Source organism: Callithrix jacchus, chromosome 8 (assembly GCF_049354715.1).
Source record: "Callithrix jacchus isolate 240 chromosome 8, calJac240_pri, whole genome shotgun sequence".
Lineage (NCBI taxonomy): Eukaryota > Metazoa > Chordata > Mammalia > Primates > Cebidae > Callithrix > Callithrix jacchus.
Window position 1 is genome coordinate 65,787,604 of NC_133509.1, and position 16,463 is coordinate 65,804,066.

At 37.9% G+C, this 16,463-nt stretch overlaps 1 protein-coding gene across 50 annotated transcripts in view; it reads right to left on the reverse strand.

Annotated features, from left to right (window-relative positions):
* The window catches only part of HEATR5A (HEAT repeat containing 5A), a 137,026-nt gene that overhangs the window by 113,009 nt on the left and 7,554 nt on the right, over positions 1 to 16,463 (reverse strand). For 43 of the 50 annotated variants that reach the window (XR_013521129.1, XR_013521128.1, XR_013521127.1 and 40 more), the window contains exons 2-4: positions 5,992 to 6,177; positions 3,180 to 3,391; positions 1,244 to 1,352 (exon numbers count right to left, since the gene is read on the reverse strand). Coding sequence is in view for 47 of the 50 variants with exons in the window: in XM_078334731.1 (XP_078190857.1) it covers positions 1,244 to 1,352; positions 3,180 to 3,391; positions 5,992 to 6,117 (447 nt within the window). In the remaining 3 variants the exon portion in view is untranslated. The remainder of the gene's footprint in view (positions 1 to 1,243; positions 1,353 to 3,179; positions 3,392 to 5,991; positions 6,178 to 16,463) is intronic. The other 7 variants (XM_078334736.1, XM_078334734.1, XM_078334733.1 and 4 more) reach the window with 1 other exon arrangement.

Sequence of the window (16,463 nt, forward strand, 5' to 3'; positions counted from 1 at the left end):
TTCTTAAAATTTAACCTATTTTTTATTGGAATTTTCCCATATTTTGCCTTGTTATGTTTTAAAAAAAAATGTGTGACTGTCCAACCAACATTTCTATAAATTACTTCAGAGCTGTTTTCTAGATGATTTTTGTAAATAAGGTAATAAGAGTAACCAGTGTGATGTTTTTAGATTTTTATTTTTAAACGAACATTTTTTTAAGCAGTAAGGTCTTGCTCTGTCACCCAGAATGGAGTGCAGTGGCATAACCACAGCTCACGGCAGCCTTGAACTCCTGGGCTGAAGTGATCCTCCCACCTCAGTCTTCTGAGGGGCTAGGACTATAGGTGCTCACCACCATACACCAACTAATTTATGTTTTTTGTAGAGACAAGGTCTTCCCATGTTGCCCAGGGTGGTCTCAAACTCCTGGCTTTAAGTGATCCTCCTGTCTCAGCCTCCCAAGTAGCTGAGATTATGGGTGCAAACTACCATGTCCATGTCTTTATATATAAAGATGCGAAGTTGTCCTTACATATTGGGACCACAGATTTAAACCTTTTGCTAAACAAACATATAAATGCCTTAATTTCAACACCAGTAAAACTACAGATGGCAAGAGATTATAGTATCTTAGAAGTCAAATGAAGAGATATTCTCAAAAACAAAAGGTGTTCCAGAGTAGTAAATGACACAAATATTTAAATAAGGAAGATACAGTTAAAAATACACTCTGTTGGCAATTAAAAGGTCATCTGGATCTTGGTCACATATCCTCTACACCCTTTCCCCTCGGATTATACTCCTTACTACCTTCGGATGCTAGTACAGTAACTCATCTATCTATCCATAAGGTATACAGTGTTTATCAACTATGTAGTCCCTGGTGACAAGCTCTTGTGGTGACGCCTGTAAGTACCATCAATAGAAGAGGTGGAGTAAGAGAACGCCCGAAAGTACTATCAGATAGAAAAGGTAGAGTAAGAGAATAGTGCAGGGATGGGCCTATCAGTGGAATACCTTAGTTTTTGCCCGCTTGGGTTTATATGAATACATGAAAATCTACTGCATTACTATTTTTCTAACAGGGATTAAATATACAGAGTATATATTGTGTATCACGTAGAAATATTTAATTTATAGGTATATTTATATTTATATCTATGCATGTCTGTTATATGTAAAGCTCTTTTAATTGCCCAGGAAAGCATAAACCAATAAAATGCTATCTTTTCATTCTTTGGCTGAACTTGTAGTTACTTACCTCTGCACTCTTCATAGCTTTAAGAATATTCCCCACCGTATCAGTAAAGGTGTTACCCAGTATTCTACCCAATTTCTTGTACAAGGAACCCAAACATACCACAGCAGCACTGAAACAACATTTAAATTTTCAGTTAGTCACAGCTGAAAAAATAGAAATTAAAAAAATTAGAATAAGGATAACTACTGAAAAATCTCCCCCATTCTCTTGGTTGTCTTTTCATTTTCTTTGTATTATCCTTTGAAACACAACATTTTTAATTGTAATGAAGTCTCATTTATTTTTTGTCAGTTGTGCTTTCTGGTGCTTTATCGAAGAAATGCAGCCTAAGCCAAGGCCACAAAGATTTACCCCCATGTTTTTTCTTATGAGTTTTATAGTTGTAGCAGTTACACCTACATCTATGATCAATTTTGAGTTTTTTCCATATGGTATGATAGAAGGCTCCAAATTCATTCTTTTGCATGTGGACATATAGTTATACTGGCATCATTTGTTGAAAAGTGACTATTTTAAATTTTACTTTGAAAGGATAAAATTTTCAAGAATCTATTCTGTGGTTAAATCCTAAGGCATGACACTTAACATGAATATGAAATAATTATACTTTCAATAATAAGGATGTGTCAATCTGTGATTACTCTACTACTCAGCCTAAAGATTCCACACCCTCAAATTTGTTACAAAACAAAATTTTGCAAGATATTTCAACAGAACTAATCTACATATATTAATCAAAAGATAAGCTTAAAGATAAAAATAAAAACAATATATAATGTTCTTATCAAGTTTGAAATCTGAAAACATTATGGGGGAATACGTTGTTATTGTTATAAGGTAAAAATTAGACCAAGAAAAACTATAGAATTATAACACGGTGGCCAGGCACATTGACTCACGCCTGTAATCCCAGCACTTTGGGAAGCCAAGGCAGGTGGATCACTTGAGGTTGGGAGTTTGAGACCAGCCTGGCCAACATGGTGAAACCCTGTATCTACTAAAAATACAAAAATTAGCTTGAAGTGGTGGCATGCAACTGTAGTCCCAGCTCCTCAGGAGGCTAAGATAGGAGAATCGTTTGAACCCAGGAGGCGGAGGTTGCAGCAAGCCAAGATCATGCCACTGCCATTCCAGCCTGGGCAACACAGTGAGATTCCATCTCAGAAGAAAAAAAGAAATACTACACGGCTCATTGCCTTTTAAAAAATAACAGGTAATAAAATGAACCAAATCCTACAGAGAAAGAAAGTAAGCTGTTCTTTCTAGGATCTTAGAAGAGTACTTTTCTACATGAAATTTATTAACAATTTTTATGATTAAGAATGAATAAATTGTAAAAACATCCAAAAAACGTGAAGAATTTAAAATATCTTTCTTAAATACTCAACTACTAAAATTTTAGGAAGATGTTTTGAATCTCAAATCTAGACTTCAAATATGTCTAAAGTATTTGTAGAAGAATTGTTTCTCAGCAATCAATATGTAAAGTGGTAGTTTCTTTAAGTTAGATTTTAAAAATGAGTAAAACTGAGTTTGCATTCAGTTGTTTTTTTTTTGAGACAGAGTTTCGCTGTTGTTACCCAGACTGGAGTGCAGTGGCACGGCTAACCGCAACCTCCGCCTCCTGGGTTCAAGCAATTCTCCTGCCTCAGCCTCCCGAGTAGCTGGGACTACAGGTGCCCACCACCATGCCCAGCTAATTTTTGAATTTTTAGCAGAGACGGGGTTTCACCTTGTTGACCAGGATTGTCTCGATCTCTTGACCTCATGATCCACCTGCCTCGGCCACCCAAAGTGCTGGGATTAGAGGCGTGAGCCACCGTGCCTGGCCTGCATTCAGTTTTAAAGAAACTGTCAAGTACTGTGGGTACTTCACAGAAATGATACAATAGGAAGTAATATTTTGTTTTCAGTTCTGTTTTAATGTTTCACTTACAGCTTAGTGGGAAGATAACTTGGAGAATCATCTTTGCTACGAATAAGATCATTACATTTATCGATTGTCTCGTAAACAGAGAATGTATCTCCAATACTATAAAGTATGGCTAGATTCTTAGCAAGGAGTTTGCGGGTAGGAGGCCCTGGGGAGCTATTCAACAAGGAGAGGAGCTGTTCAACAAGAGTCTTCTGTTTCTCCTTTACATCATTCTAGAAAAAAAGGTAACACAAAGAACAATTCAAAGTCAATATAATTATACATAATCTTTGAATATAATTTTTCTTTCATATATTTAAGAACTAAAAAGGCCCTTGAAAAATACAAATTTATTTTGACTAGAAGTTACAGATAAGTTGGCAGTGTGGTCATTATGACAGACTAACAGGTAGTTTGTTGCCCTGCTAATAACTCCAAAAATCCCTCTAAAAATTCTGAACCACATTACACTATAATCTCTGCTAACAAATATAAGGGCTCTATTAATTCTACATCTTTCTTCTTTCATTTGAAAGGCAGAGCAAATTTGTATTATTTTTAATAGAGACAAGGTGATATGGTTTGGCTCTGTATACCCACACAAATCTCATGTTGAATTGTAAATCCCATGTGTCAGGGGAAGGGCCTGCTAGGAGGTGAAAGGATCATGGGGGTGGATTTCCCCCATACTGTTCTTGTGACAGTGAGTGAGTTCTCACAAGATATGATGCTTTAAAAGTGTGTGACACTTCTCTTAAACCCTTACTGCCACCATCTGAAGAAGGTCCTCACTCTCCCTTCTCCTTCTTTCATGATTGTAAGTTTCCTGAGGCCTCCCAGTCACGCTTCCTATTAAGTTTGCATAACTGTACGTTAATTAAACCTCTTTTCTTCATAAATTACCCAGTCTCAGGTAGCGGTTTACAGTAGTGTGAGAACAGACTAATACACAAGGTTGCACTATATTCCCTGGGCTAGAGTGCAATAGCTATTCATAGGAGTGTTCATAGTACTGCACTCACTACACAGTCTCAAATTCCTGAACTCAAGCAATCCTCCTGTCTCAGCCTACCAAGTAACTGGGTCTACAAACATGCATTAGCATGCTCCAATTTGTATTTTCAACTACAGCATCTGAATTATTAAGCCTACATCTCCCCCATATATATCTGCATAAAGCAGTAACCTATAATCCATAACCAGAGCTAACCTTGTAATGGTTACCTGTTTTATTCAGATCCGTTCCCAAGTGTAATGCAATTTTCTTTTTTGCAAGCTTATGTATACAAATGCTAATAATGTTATTTCATTTTACTTGTCTGCTATCTGAATAAGGAGTACAGTATCATTACAAAGCTAATGGTACTCAGGTACTCACTGAGGCCTAAAATTCTACAATAAAATATTTGTCAGTATATAGAAATGTCTTTTGTTAATTTTTTTCCCCACATCTAAAAGTTGCTTTTTTTTCTTTCTCTCTTAAAGATCAGCAAACTTGTCAAATATTTGATAAGTAGAGTCACATAGCTCCCTGTTGTCTTAGAATAAGAATGTCTTTAGAAGGCTATTATTTTAAATTCAAATAAAATGTCTTTTGTTAAATTCTAAATGTCTCCATGAATAGTGTCTTTGTACCACTTCTGCATTGTATAAAGTACTGTGATTATGTAAAAAAAAGTTCATATTTGGCTGGGCACGGAGCACTTTGGGTGGCCGAGGTAGGTGGATCACGAGGTCAAGAGACCGAGACCATCCTGGTCAACAAGGTGAAACCCCGTCTCTACTAAAAATACAAAAATTAGCTGGGCATGGTGGACCTGTAGTCTCAGCTACTTGGGAGGCTGAGGCAGGAAAATTGCTTCAACCCAGGAGGGGGAGGTTGCAGTGAGCCGTGCCATTGCACTCCAGTCTGGGTAACAACAGCGAAACTCCGTCTCAAAAAAAAAAAAGTTCATTTTTAGGAGATGTATGCTAGCAGTAAAGTGCCACCTCAATGGCTTAGTAAATTAATCAACCAAACATGGGAAAATGTTATTAATTGCTGAATATGGATGAAGGGCATGAGTGATCAGTTTTCCTTTTTTCTACTCATGTCATAAGAGAGAATCTGTTTAACCACAGGCTCTTGAATTCATACACCTTAAGTCTTCATACCTTTTTAAGGTAAAACTCCCACTACATTGTTTAGCACCAGACTATACCAGGGCTTTATGTACATGGAGGAACACAGATGCAGAGGATAACAGAAACAAAGTATAATAAAAAGTAGTTGTTGTTTCATATATTTTAAAAGTAATGCCAAATATATTAGCTAATTTTTCTGCTTTTCTGTATAGCGAAAACTTCTTAAAATAGTAAAAATTCTTTTTTTTTTTTGAGACGGAGTTTCACTCTTGTTACCCAGGCTGGAGTGCAATGGTGCGATGTCGGCTCACCACAACCTCTGCCTCCTGGGTTCAAGCAATTCTCCTGCCTCAGCCTCCTGAGTAGCTGGGACTACAGGCATGCACCACCAAGCCCAGCTAATTTTTGTATTTTTGGTAGAGACGGGGTTGCACCATGTTGACCAGGATGGTCTTGATTTCTTGACCTCATGATCCATCCGCCTTGGCCTCCTAAAGTGCTGGGATTGTAGGCGTGAGCCACCGCGTCTGGCCCTTAATAGTAAAAATTCTGAATGAAGGAACAAAAAATGTACTATGTTTCATTAAATTTTAACAAAGTCTAACATTTAAAGCTAAATTAGGTTATTATGGAAAAAAGTAAAAAAGCAAACCAAAGGAAGTAAACATGGGCACTTAAACAAAAAAACAGATGTTGTCATTTTACCCACCCTGCTGGTTGCTAACAACAGCTTCTCCAAATAGCTCAACCACTCAAAAATAAACTCTGCCTTCTGAACTTCACCTAGTTGACTGTATGCTTCTTCATTCAGCAATAAGCTATGAGCTAATTCCATTCCTTGCAGTGATTCTCCTAGCTGGTCACAGTTCTTCTCATTAAACTTCGGTCAATATACCTAAGAATAAATACAGGAAAATAACATATTTTAAAAGGGGAGTAAAAAGGAAGGCAATCATAATATTGGAAATCTTCCACAGCAAAGTAAAAACATAATAAAATGTATATATTTTTTATAACTGCTCTAGGGTGAATCTGGGAAAATCCCAATAATGTTCTAGTTAATACTGACAACATCCACCTTTGTATTCTGTACTCATGCAGACAGGTAAAATAGAGGATCGTTATTGGCACTAGTATGCAAACTTGCTAAATGGAAGAGACATTCCACTAAAATTCTGAAAATTTTAAGATTAGCTAGACTATTGATTCCATATTAGGTTTTCTTTGTAGTTTTAAGTAACTTACTAAAATGGGTAATAGGTACACATTAACAAATGACACCAAATATCCAGACCTTCTACTAGAATGCTAAAGCTTGCCATCTCTCTGGGCCTTTGCTTAGCTGGGTACACGCCCTGGTATTTACCTGGAGATACAAGAGGGACTTAAGTCCATTAGCATCTGGTCCCCCAGCCTAATAAAGGAACTGCTTGTAGTTTCAGGCTAGGAGTTTAGGAGAGTCCAATCTCAACTAGGCTTATCTGTGAAAGTCTTGTGAAAGCAAACTTTCCAAAATGGGTATTGTCCAGGAATTATAGCAATAAAGATCATAGCTGCTCTGACCTACATTCAATGTAGCCTTAATTTTGCTGTAGCAAACAATCAACAAAAGACACAGAGTTTTAAAAATTGTCTACTCATCAGCATCTCCTGGGTACACCTTAGTGCTGTTGCAGAGCACATGCAGCATATAAACGTATGTATGTACATATATATTCATATTTACATACGAATTTATAAGATGGCATTCTGACTACTAGACAGAATTTTTTATTTTTAGGAGGTACATGCTTTATTGCAACTTTATTGCAAAGTTAAAGGAGGTACATTTTCAAATGGTTAAGTACATCACTAACTCAACCATAAAATATGGCAAAATGTTAAACCAAATATAGGTAGTGGGTACATAAGTGATCATTTCACTACTTTTCATTTTTCTGCATTTTAAAAAGCACAATAAAAAGTAGAAAAAAATTATTTAAGAAAATAAATAAAACACAAATTGACTATTAAAAAATACTACTACTTACAGGAGTAGCAGTTATCAGGAACATTAAAGAATATAGAAGGTACCATATACATACACAAAAGATGAGTATTCCAATTCACTAATGTCCCTAAATAGAAACAAGTTAATTGGAATTTTATAGGAATATAGATAAAATGCTATTGCTAATTTAACTAAAATATTTAAAATACATATCTCACATTTCCCTAAACACATCTCATGCTTTTACAGAGAAGCCTGTAACCAAAGAGAAATCTATTAGAAAATTAGATGACAGATCAGGCACTGTGGCTCACACCTGTAATCCCAGCACTTTGGGAGGCCGGGGCGGGTGGATCACAAGGTCAAGAGATCGAGACCATCCTGGTCAACATGGTAAAACCCCATCTCTAGTAAAAAATACAAAAAATTAGCTGGGCATGGTGGCGTGTGCCTGTAATCCCAGCTACTCAGGAGACTGAGGCAGGAGAATTGCCTGAACCCAGGAGGCGGAGGTTGTAGTGAGCCGAGATCGCGCCATTGCACTCCAGCGTGGGTAACAAAAGCAAAACTCCGTCTCAAAAAAAAAAATACAAAATACCATGCTACTAAAAATACCATGCTGGGTGTGGTAGCATGCGCGTGTGATCCCAGCTACTCAGGAGGCTGAGGCCAAAGAATCGCTTGAACCCAGGAGGTAGAGGTTGCAGTGAGCCGAGATTGCGCCATTGTACTCCAGCCTGGCAACAGCAAGACTCCGTCTCAAAGGAAAAAAAAACAAAGAAAATTAGATGACAGACATGGGAAAGGCTTTTCTTTTTTTCAGGTTGTTCTCAAGGGTTTATGTGTTTAAAATTACTTAAGAGTATCAGGTCATCATAATTATAATATAACTGAAAAGGGTCTCTTTAAAATACAGTAGTCACAAACTGGTTCCCAGTTGGTCAAGACTGCCTGCAATGTATTAGGACTAACATTTAAACATAAGAAGACTGCACATTAAAATATGGGTCCAGGGCCAGGCACAGTGGCTCACACCTGTAATCCCAGCACTTCAGGGGGCGGAGGTTAGGAGGATCACTTGAGTCCAGGAGTTTGAGACCAGCCTGGACAACACAGAGAGACCGTGTCTTGACAAAAAGTCAAAAAATAAACTAGGCGTGGTGGTACGTGCCGGTAGTCCTAGCTACCTGTGAAACTAAGGTAGGAGGATCACCTGAGCCAGGGGGTTAAGGCTTCAGTGAGCCATGACCACACCACTGCATTCCAGTCTGGTGCAGAGTGAGACCCTGTCTCAAAATTTAAAAAAAGAAAAAAATCTGTATCCAGTGCCATGTGCAGTGGCTCATTCCTGTAGTCCCAGTACTTTGAGAGGCCCAGGCAGGAGAATTGCTGAGACCAGGAATTTGAGACCAGTCTAGGTAACATGGTGGGAAACTGTCTCCACCAAAAGAAAGGAAAGAAAGGGAAGAAAGGGAGAAAAGACAGAAGGAGAGAGAGAGAGAGAAAGAAAAAGGAAAAAAGAGAAAGGAAGGAAGGAAGGAAGGAAAAGGAAAGAGAGAAAAAGAAAATCTTAGGTCATTTTAAAAAATGTCACTTTTACAGAACAAAGAATATGAACAATGTGGCCAGGTGTGGTGACTCACACCTGTAATCCCAGCACTTGGGAGGCCAAGGTAGGCAGGTATTCAAGACCAGCCTAGGCAATCATGCAAAACCCTGTCTCTACAAAAAATACAAAAATTAGCCAAGTATGCTGGTGTGCACCTGTGGTCCCAGCTACATGGGAGGCTGAGGCAGGAGAACCACTTGAGCCTGGAAGGCAGAGGTTGCAGGGAGCCAAGATCATGCCACTGCATTCCAGCCTGGGAGACAGAGTGAGGCCCTCTCTCGGGAAATTAAAAAAAAAAAAAAAAAGAACTATAAACAATGCTGGTAAACATTCATTTTTACTGAAGCAACAAAAATTCTAGCTTGTTTTAAAAAACACTCCTTTCCTTTCTTAAATTATGAAAATGACCTAGACAAAATATTCACAATTAAAGATAAAGTTAATAACTGCTACGGAAATAATTTCTGGAAGAAACCTACCAAGTACAAGTTTGCACTTAGTATCTATGATTTTGGTGGAGGGAGGAATAACCATAGTATCACAGAGAAAATTTCTTATTAAAACCGGGGCAAGTCAAAAACCTGTCTTTAGAATCAAATTACCCTTTCTAGAAGTCATTTGGACTGTTGAAGAGACATTTTTCCCCCCTCAGGCAGCAGCAATATTGTGGTGTAAAATGATCTACCAAGAAGCAAAATAGCTAACACAATGTGATAATAAATAATTCAGTAAAAAGCTTGAGATCATAAGCAGGGCAAAAAGTCATCTCTAATGCCCTCAATACATTCCTTACGTAAAATTACTCCTAAAGGAAGTAGACAATTCATACTGGTAATCTCACATCTAAACTCACGAGCCTAAAATGCACCTGAGAGCTCCACATATGTACTACCAATGTGATAAGCAAGGACATTTTGCAAACAGACACTCCCACTCTTACCTGAAGTCTCACCTCAGGAAGATGGATAGAAATTCAATGTTATCTGTTCTATGTTTTAATATAATCGCAACCGTACATATACCTGAGGAATGCTTATTTTTCTAATTTTTCTCTTAGTTTCCCTTATGTTTCTGCTGACATTATAAGGTGATTTGTTTACTGCAAGTGAACATATATGTCAATATATTTAAATATATTTTTCAAAATATAGTTAATTGCTACTTGATAAAACGAGGTCATAAAACTGCTGCTCCAAATGTAATGCCAGCTATATTTAACAGAAGCAGCTAATATTTACTGACTACTTATTAAGAGTTTAAGCAGTACTCTAAGTGTTTTACATTATTTTCTTGAATAATCTGCCAAACGTCCATGAAGCAGCTATTTTTTATTAGCCCTATTTTATAGATGAGAACATTGAAGCGCAGAGAAGCTAAGTAACTTTCCTAAGGTCACACAGAACCTGGGTGTGCACTTAAACAATCTGACTTTAGATATATGTGTTTTAACCACAACATACTATGCTGCCACCCTTTCATGTAATCAAGCCCCTCAAAAATGTAAGAAGTTAGGCCAGGCACGGTGGCTCACGCCCATAATCCCAGCACTTTGGGAGGCCAAGATGGGTGGGTCACCCATCTCGGCCATGAGTTCATGAGTTCAAGACCAGCCTGGCCAACATGGTGAAACCCCATCTCTACTAAAAATACAAAAAATTAGCCAGGCCTAGTGGTATGTGCCTGTATTCCCAGCTACTCAGGAGGCTGGGGTGTGGAACCCAGAAGGCAGAGGTTGCAGTGAGCCGAGATCTCCCCAGTGCACTCCAGCCTGGGTGACAAGAGTGAACCTCTGTCTCCAAAAAAAAGAGAAGTGGGGCTGGACATAGCGGCTCATACTTATAATCCTAGCACTTCAGTAGGACAAAGTGGAAGGGTTGCTTGAGCCCATGAGTTCAATACCAGCCTGGGCAACAGAGTGAGACCCCCATCTCTAAAAAAATAAAAATAAAAAAAATTAGCTAGGCATGGTGGTACACACCTGCAGTTTCAGCTACTCACGTGGCTGAGGTAGGAAGATCACTTGAGCCCAGAAGATTGAAGCTACAGTGAGCCATGATCAAAAAACAAAAAAACCCAAAGCCACTCATTTTTTAAAAACTCTCTCGCTGGAGTTTACAGACCTACTTTGGTAGAGATAGAAACATGTTGTACATAATTTGTGGATATATGGAACTCAAACAGTATAATCAGGCTCCTTGGTAATAAATTTGGGAATCTTGCATTAAGACAAAGTTAGGAATTTTTACCTACAAGATTTCTCAGGGTATTTAATTAAGTTAATGTATATTATGCCTCTCCATGAATGTAATATAGCATTAAGTATTAGTCAAAATGCTGTTAGCACCTAGCAACTTCTAGACTTAAGCAAATTGTTCCAAGGAGAAATATTAATATGTACTGTTATGATCACTTATTCTCTCTCTCTATATATATTTTGTTTTTGTTTTTTGAGTTGGAATTTCACTCTTATTCTCCAGGCTGGAGTGCAATGGTGCGATCTCAGCTCACTGCAACCGCCACCTTCTGGGTTTAAGCAATTTTCCTGTCTCAGCCTCCCGAGTAGCTGGGATTACAGGCATGTGCAACCGAGTGCAACTAATTTTGGATTTTCAGTAGAGATTGGGTTTCAACATGTTGGTCAAGCTGGTCTCAAACTCCTGACCTCATGATCCACCCGTCTCGGCCTCTCAAAGTGCTGGAATTACAGGCATGAGCCACCACGCCCGGCCCTATTAATATATTTTTAAAAGGTACACAAGAATGTTAATTCCATTACTTTACAGCCAAACATTTTATATGCTTACGCTAAAGCCAATAACTGAACTAAGTTATAAAGGTACTTAAATGCTTTTAGACTAGATATTTCTCTGGGCACTATTTGCTTCTTTCAAAACTGTCTGTACTTTATATACGATAGATATTCCTAGTTACTCCGTCACTACTTTCATCCAACAGGTTTTTATATTGAGAAAAGAAGGCACTGTGAACTAGATCTAAAGTACCAAGGTAACATCCAAATTATGCTTTTCAAACTGGGATAATTCCAGCAGTGCGCCAACAGATTATGATGCATATTACTATGTTAGAGGTCAAATTTAGACTAGATGGTCAAATTTTACTTAAAGTTTTCCCTAGGCATTAATTTTTAACATTATGTTATATTAAAACACAGATTTAATGCATAACAGCAAAATTAATAAAACACTTCAAGATAAAATGTGAGACTTCAAGAAATCCTGAGAATGACAATGCATTTCTAGACATCCTTTAACAAAAATCACTCCCTTCTGCTGATAATAACTAGTTTAATGGAAAATTTTAAGAACCACTAAGCTATGAGTAAGTTAAACTATATGAAACTGCCATTTTTATAGGTCAAAAAAGGCTGGCTTGACAATTTATGCGATTCAACTTAAGTACCAGTCTTCAAATATCAGACACAGCGCATGTCTGTACTAATGTTTGCACTTTGCATAGTATTCTTTTCTTTCAAATGGCTCTGTATTAAGCCTAGTGACTTTATTAGCCTAGAGTAACAACTATGTATATTATTGACTACTGACAGAAAAAAGAACCAGCAGGTCACCAATATTCCAGGGTCAGAGTTTTCTTTTCTGAAGTAACTTACTCCAAAATCATCTCTAAGAGCAGTTAACAACTGTATTATCAGGCCAGGTATGGTGCTCACGCCTGTAATCCCAGCACTTTGGGAAGCCAGATCACTTGAACCCAGGAGTTCAAGACCAACCTGGACAACATAGCAAAACCCTGTGTCCACAAAATATACAAAAGTTAGTTGGGTGTGGTGGTGTATACCTGCAGTCCCAGCTGTTCGTGAGGCTGAGGTTGGAGGATCCCTTGAGACCGGGAGGCAGAGGTTGCAGTGGGCCAAGATCACAGATCACCACTGCACTCCACCTTGGCAAGACTGTCTCAAAACAAACAAAACTAACTGTATTATCAACAAGGGTTGGTTTTAATTCAACTGAAAATGAGTTAACTTCAGTTTTATTTAGGCAAGGTAGTGTAAGCACCTCCAACAATGTCAACAAACAAACATACAGGCTGCTGATTATTCCAGTCCTGATAGAAAGTGTTAATATAATTTTCTCTCTCTAGAGTTTACAGATCTATTTTGGTAGAGATGGAAACATACGTTGAAATTTATTGGAAGGAAAAAGTATTCATAATCTTCTCGGCCATTTTAGTTTCTTAAAATGATTATATCATTTCAAGGAGGGAAAAGGAAAAAATCACAATAATCAAAGAGGACATTGGACACAAGATAAGACAGGCTTATTGGATTGGTTTGTTAGTGTTTTCCTTCTGGATCATGAAAATAATTCACAAAACGACAAAGTCACTAAACAGTAAATGAAACTAATTCCAGAAGGTATGAAGTGCCTGAAGTATTGAGACATGTCTCATACTTAAATTTCAATTACTTTTCTTTGACTTTTACTTCTCTAAAAGACACCATAACAGCTTCAACTCACTCTATTGTCTTAGTTCCTCAGTTCTGAACAAAAAGCATAAAGTAAACAAAAAACCAAACTCTCAAGAACTCCCATACTTCAAGAAATATAGATATATCCTAAAATCCAAATCTTTCCCCAAAATATAGTAATTACCTTTCATCTAGAAGGAAGCTAGATTATTCTACCCTGACCTCATATTTTCATTTGTGATTTAGCCTTTGCAAAATTATACATTACAAAAATAGGAACTCACAAGTTATACAGAGCATTAGGTCATACTTGAGATATTGCTTAAAGAAGGCTGCCCTGGTATAAAGAAGATGAAGTCCTTTGTTACAGTACTTTACATATCTCTAGGCAGGATCCTAAAGCTGGTTTGCTGACACTTAACTTGTATACTTTACTAATTTTAGGGTAAATAGATAAGAAGCAAGTCATTTATAATGTTAGAGTTATTTAACACAGTTATAACTTGGTAATATAAAATCTTGTCTGTAACAATTCCATCTTTGAATCTAAAATATCTTGCTTCCTTCTTTCTAACATATTTTAAAATTTGGCTAAAAAAAAAAATCACCTCCCTGAGAAAACAGAAAAATCTTTTGACAATGAAATTCAAACCTACTGTATTATTGTGTATGAACTTAACGTTAGTCTTTCGAATTCTCTATAACAACTCTACAAGTAAATTGGCTATCAGTTAAAAATTTGAAATGTTAACAATATAATGATTTAAGCTCAATAGGAAATAATTTAGCTGAATGGTTCAAAACTGTATATTAAATCTAAATATAAAAATGCAAAAACTTTTACAGCCAATGCTGAGATTTTAGAAAAGCTGATAGTTTAATATGAATAGTGGCAGTAAAATGGTTCAACTCTTTAGGAAAAAAATATTATTTATCAGAGGTTATAAAAGTATCAAAACCATTTGACAAAAACATCCAGCTTTTGAAAATTTATAAGACAAAGGAAAATATGGCTGGGCATGGTGGCTCACGCCTGTAATCCTATCACGCCTGTAATCCTAGCACTTTGGGAGGCCAAGGTGGGTGGATCATGAGGTCAGGAGTTCAAGACCATCCTGGCCAACATGGTGAAACCCCGTCTCTATTAAAAACACAAAAATCAGCTAGGCATGGTGGCGCACACCTGTAATCCCAGCTCCTCGGGAAGCTGAGGCAGGAGAATCACTTGAACCCAGGAGGCAGAGGTTGCAGTGAGCCAAGATTGTGTCACTGCACTCCAGCCTGGTGACAGAGCTAGACTTCATCTCAAATAAAAAAAAGAGAAAGGAAAATGTAAGTATAAAAGTATTAATGACAGCACTGTAATTCCAGTGAAAATTCAAAAGAACTTACAAGCCCAACACTAGAGAAATGGTTAAAGTTTGACATATTCAAAAGAATACTAGCCTGTCATGAAAACTACAAATGCACAGGAGTACAAAAGGCTTAATGGGGGAAAAAAAGTAAAGAAAACTACAAGTGCAGAAGTTTTACATGTTAAGAGAAACCTTTAGTTAAAGCAGTGTTTACCAAGAGTACTTTGTGGAATACTGCCAAAGAATGACAACATGTATTCTGTGGGAAGAGGGGGAAATCCAAGTTGAAACAGTTTTGGGAAATGCCAAGTTATCAGTTTTCTTCACCAGTTTCTCCATACATGTAACATGGTAATGTGCACTACGTACTGCCAAGAGGATGTGCAGATAAAGCTTTTGATGTTTCTAAACATTTTTAACTATAGACCTCTCTCCTACTCCCTATCTTTTTCTTTTTATCCCAGCCCAAAATCTCATAGAATTGGTGTATTATAGAGCACAATATTTGAAAAACTAATCATTAAAGACTAGTATAGGTCAAAAAAATTAAAAAATTTCTTTTTTGATCATACTATAAAATGATTTCCTTCCCTCCCTCCCTCCCTCCCTGCTTTCTTTCTTTCTTCTTTTTCTTTCTTTCTTTCTCCTTCCTTCCTTCCTTCCTTCCTTCCTTCCTTCCTTCCTTCCTTTCTTTCTTTCTTTCTTTCTTTCGACAGAGTCTTGTTCTGTTGTCTATGCTGAAGCGCAGTGGTGTGATCTCAGATCAGTGCAAGCTCGGCCTCCCAGGTTCAAGCTATTCTCGTGCCTCAGCCTCCCAAGTAACTGGGATTACAGGTGTGTGCCAATTTTTGTATTTTTAGTACAGATGGGGTTTCACCATGTTGGCCAGGCTGTTCTCAAAGTGATCCACCCGCCTTGGCCTTCCAAAGTGTTGGGATTATAGGCATAAGCGACTGTGCCTGGCCTGAAATGTTTATTATTAGTAGAAGGATATATAATGTCATACGTCTACTAGCAATGACTATCAATGTCATATTTCTACTTAAAAGAGGCCATTTTTGATTAATATTTTGGATCAAATTAGCTATATAAACAGAATTTTCTCATAAAGATGTAAAGAAAGAAAGAAGATGAGGCTGGGCTAAGTGGCTCACACCTCTAATCCCAGTACTTTGAGAGGCTGAAGTAAGTGGATCACCTGAGGTTGGGAGTTTGAGGCCAGCCTGACCGAGATGGAGAAACCTGGTCTCTACTAAAAATACACAATAGCGGGGCAAGGTGGCACATGCCTGTAATCCCAGCTACTTGGGAGGCTGAGGCCGGAGAATCACTTGAACCTGGGAGGTGGAGGTTGTGGTAAGCGGAGATGACGCCATTGCACTTCAGCCTAGGCAAAAAGAGTGAAACTCCATCTCAAAACAAAAGAAAGAGGGGAGGGGAGGAGAGGAGAGCGGAAAGAGAAGAGAGAAGATGGCCAGGCATGGTGGCTCACAACTCCTATAATCCCAGCACTTTGGAAGGCTGAGGCAGGCGGATCAAGAGGTCAAGAGATCAAGACCATCCTGGCTAACATGGTGAAACCCCATCTCTACTAAAAATACAAAAAGTACCATCTTGGTCAACGTGGTGAAACCCTGTCTCTACTAAAATACAAAAAAATTAGCTGTGTGTGGTGGCATGTGCCTGTAGTCAGTCCCACCTACTCGGGAGGCTGAGGCAGAAGAATCGCTTGAACCTGGGAGGTAGAGGTTGCAGTGAGCAGAGATAGCACCAGTGCACT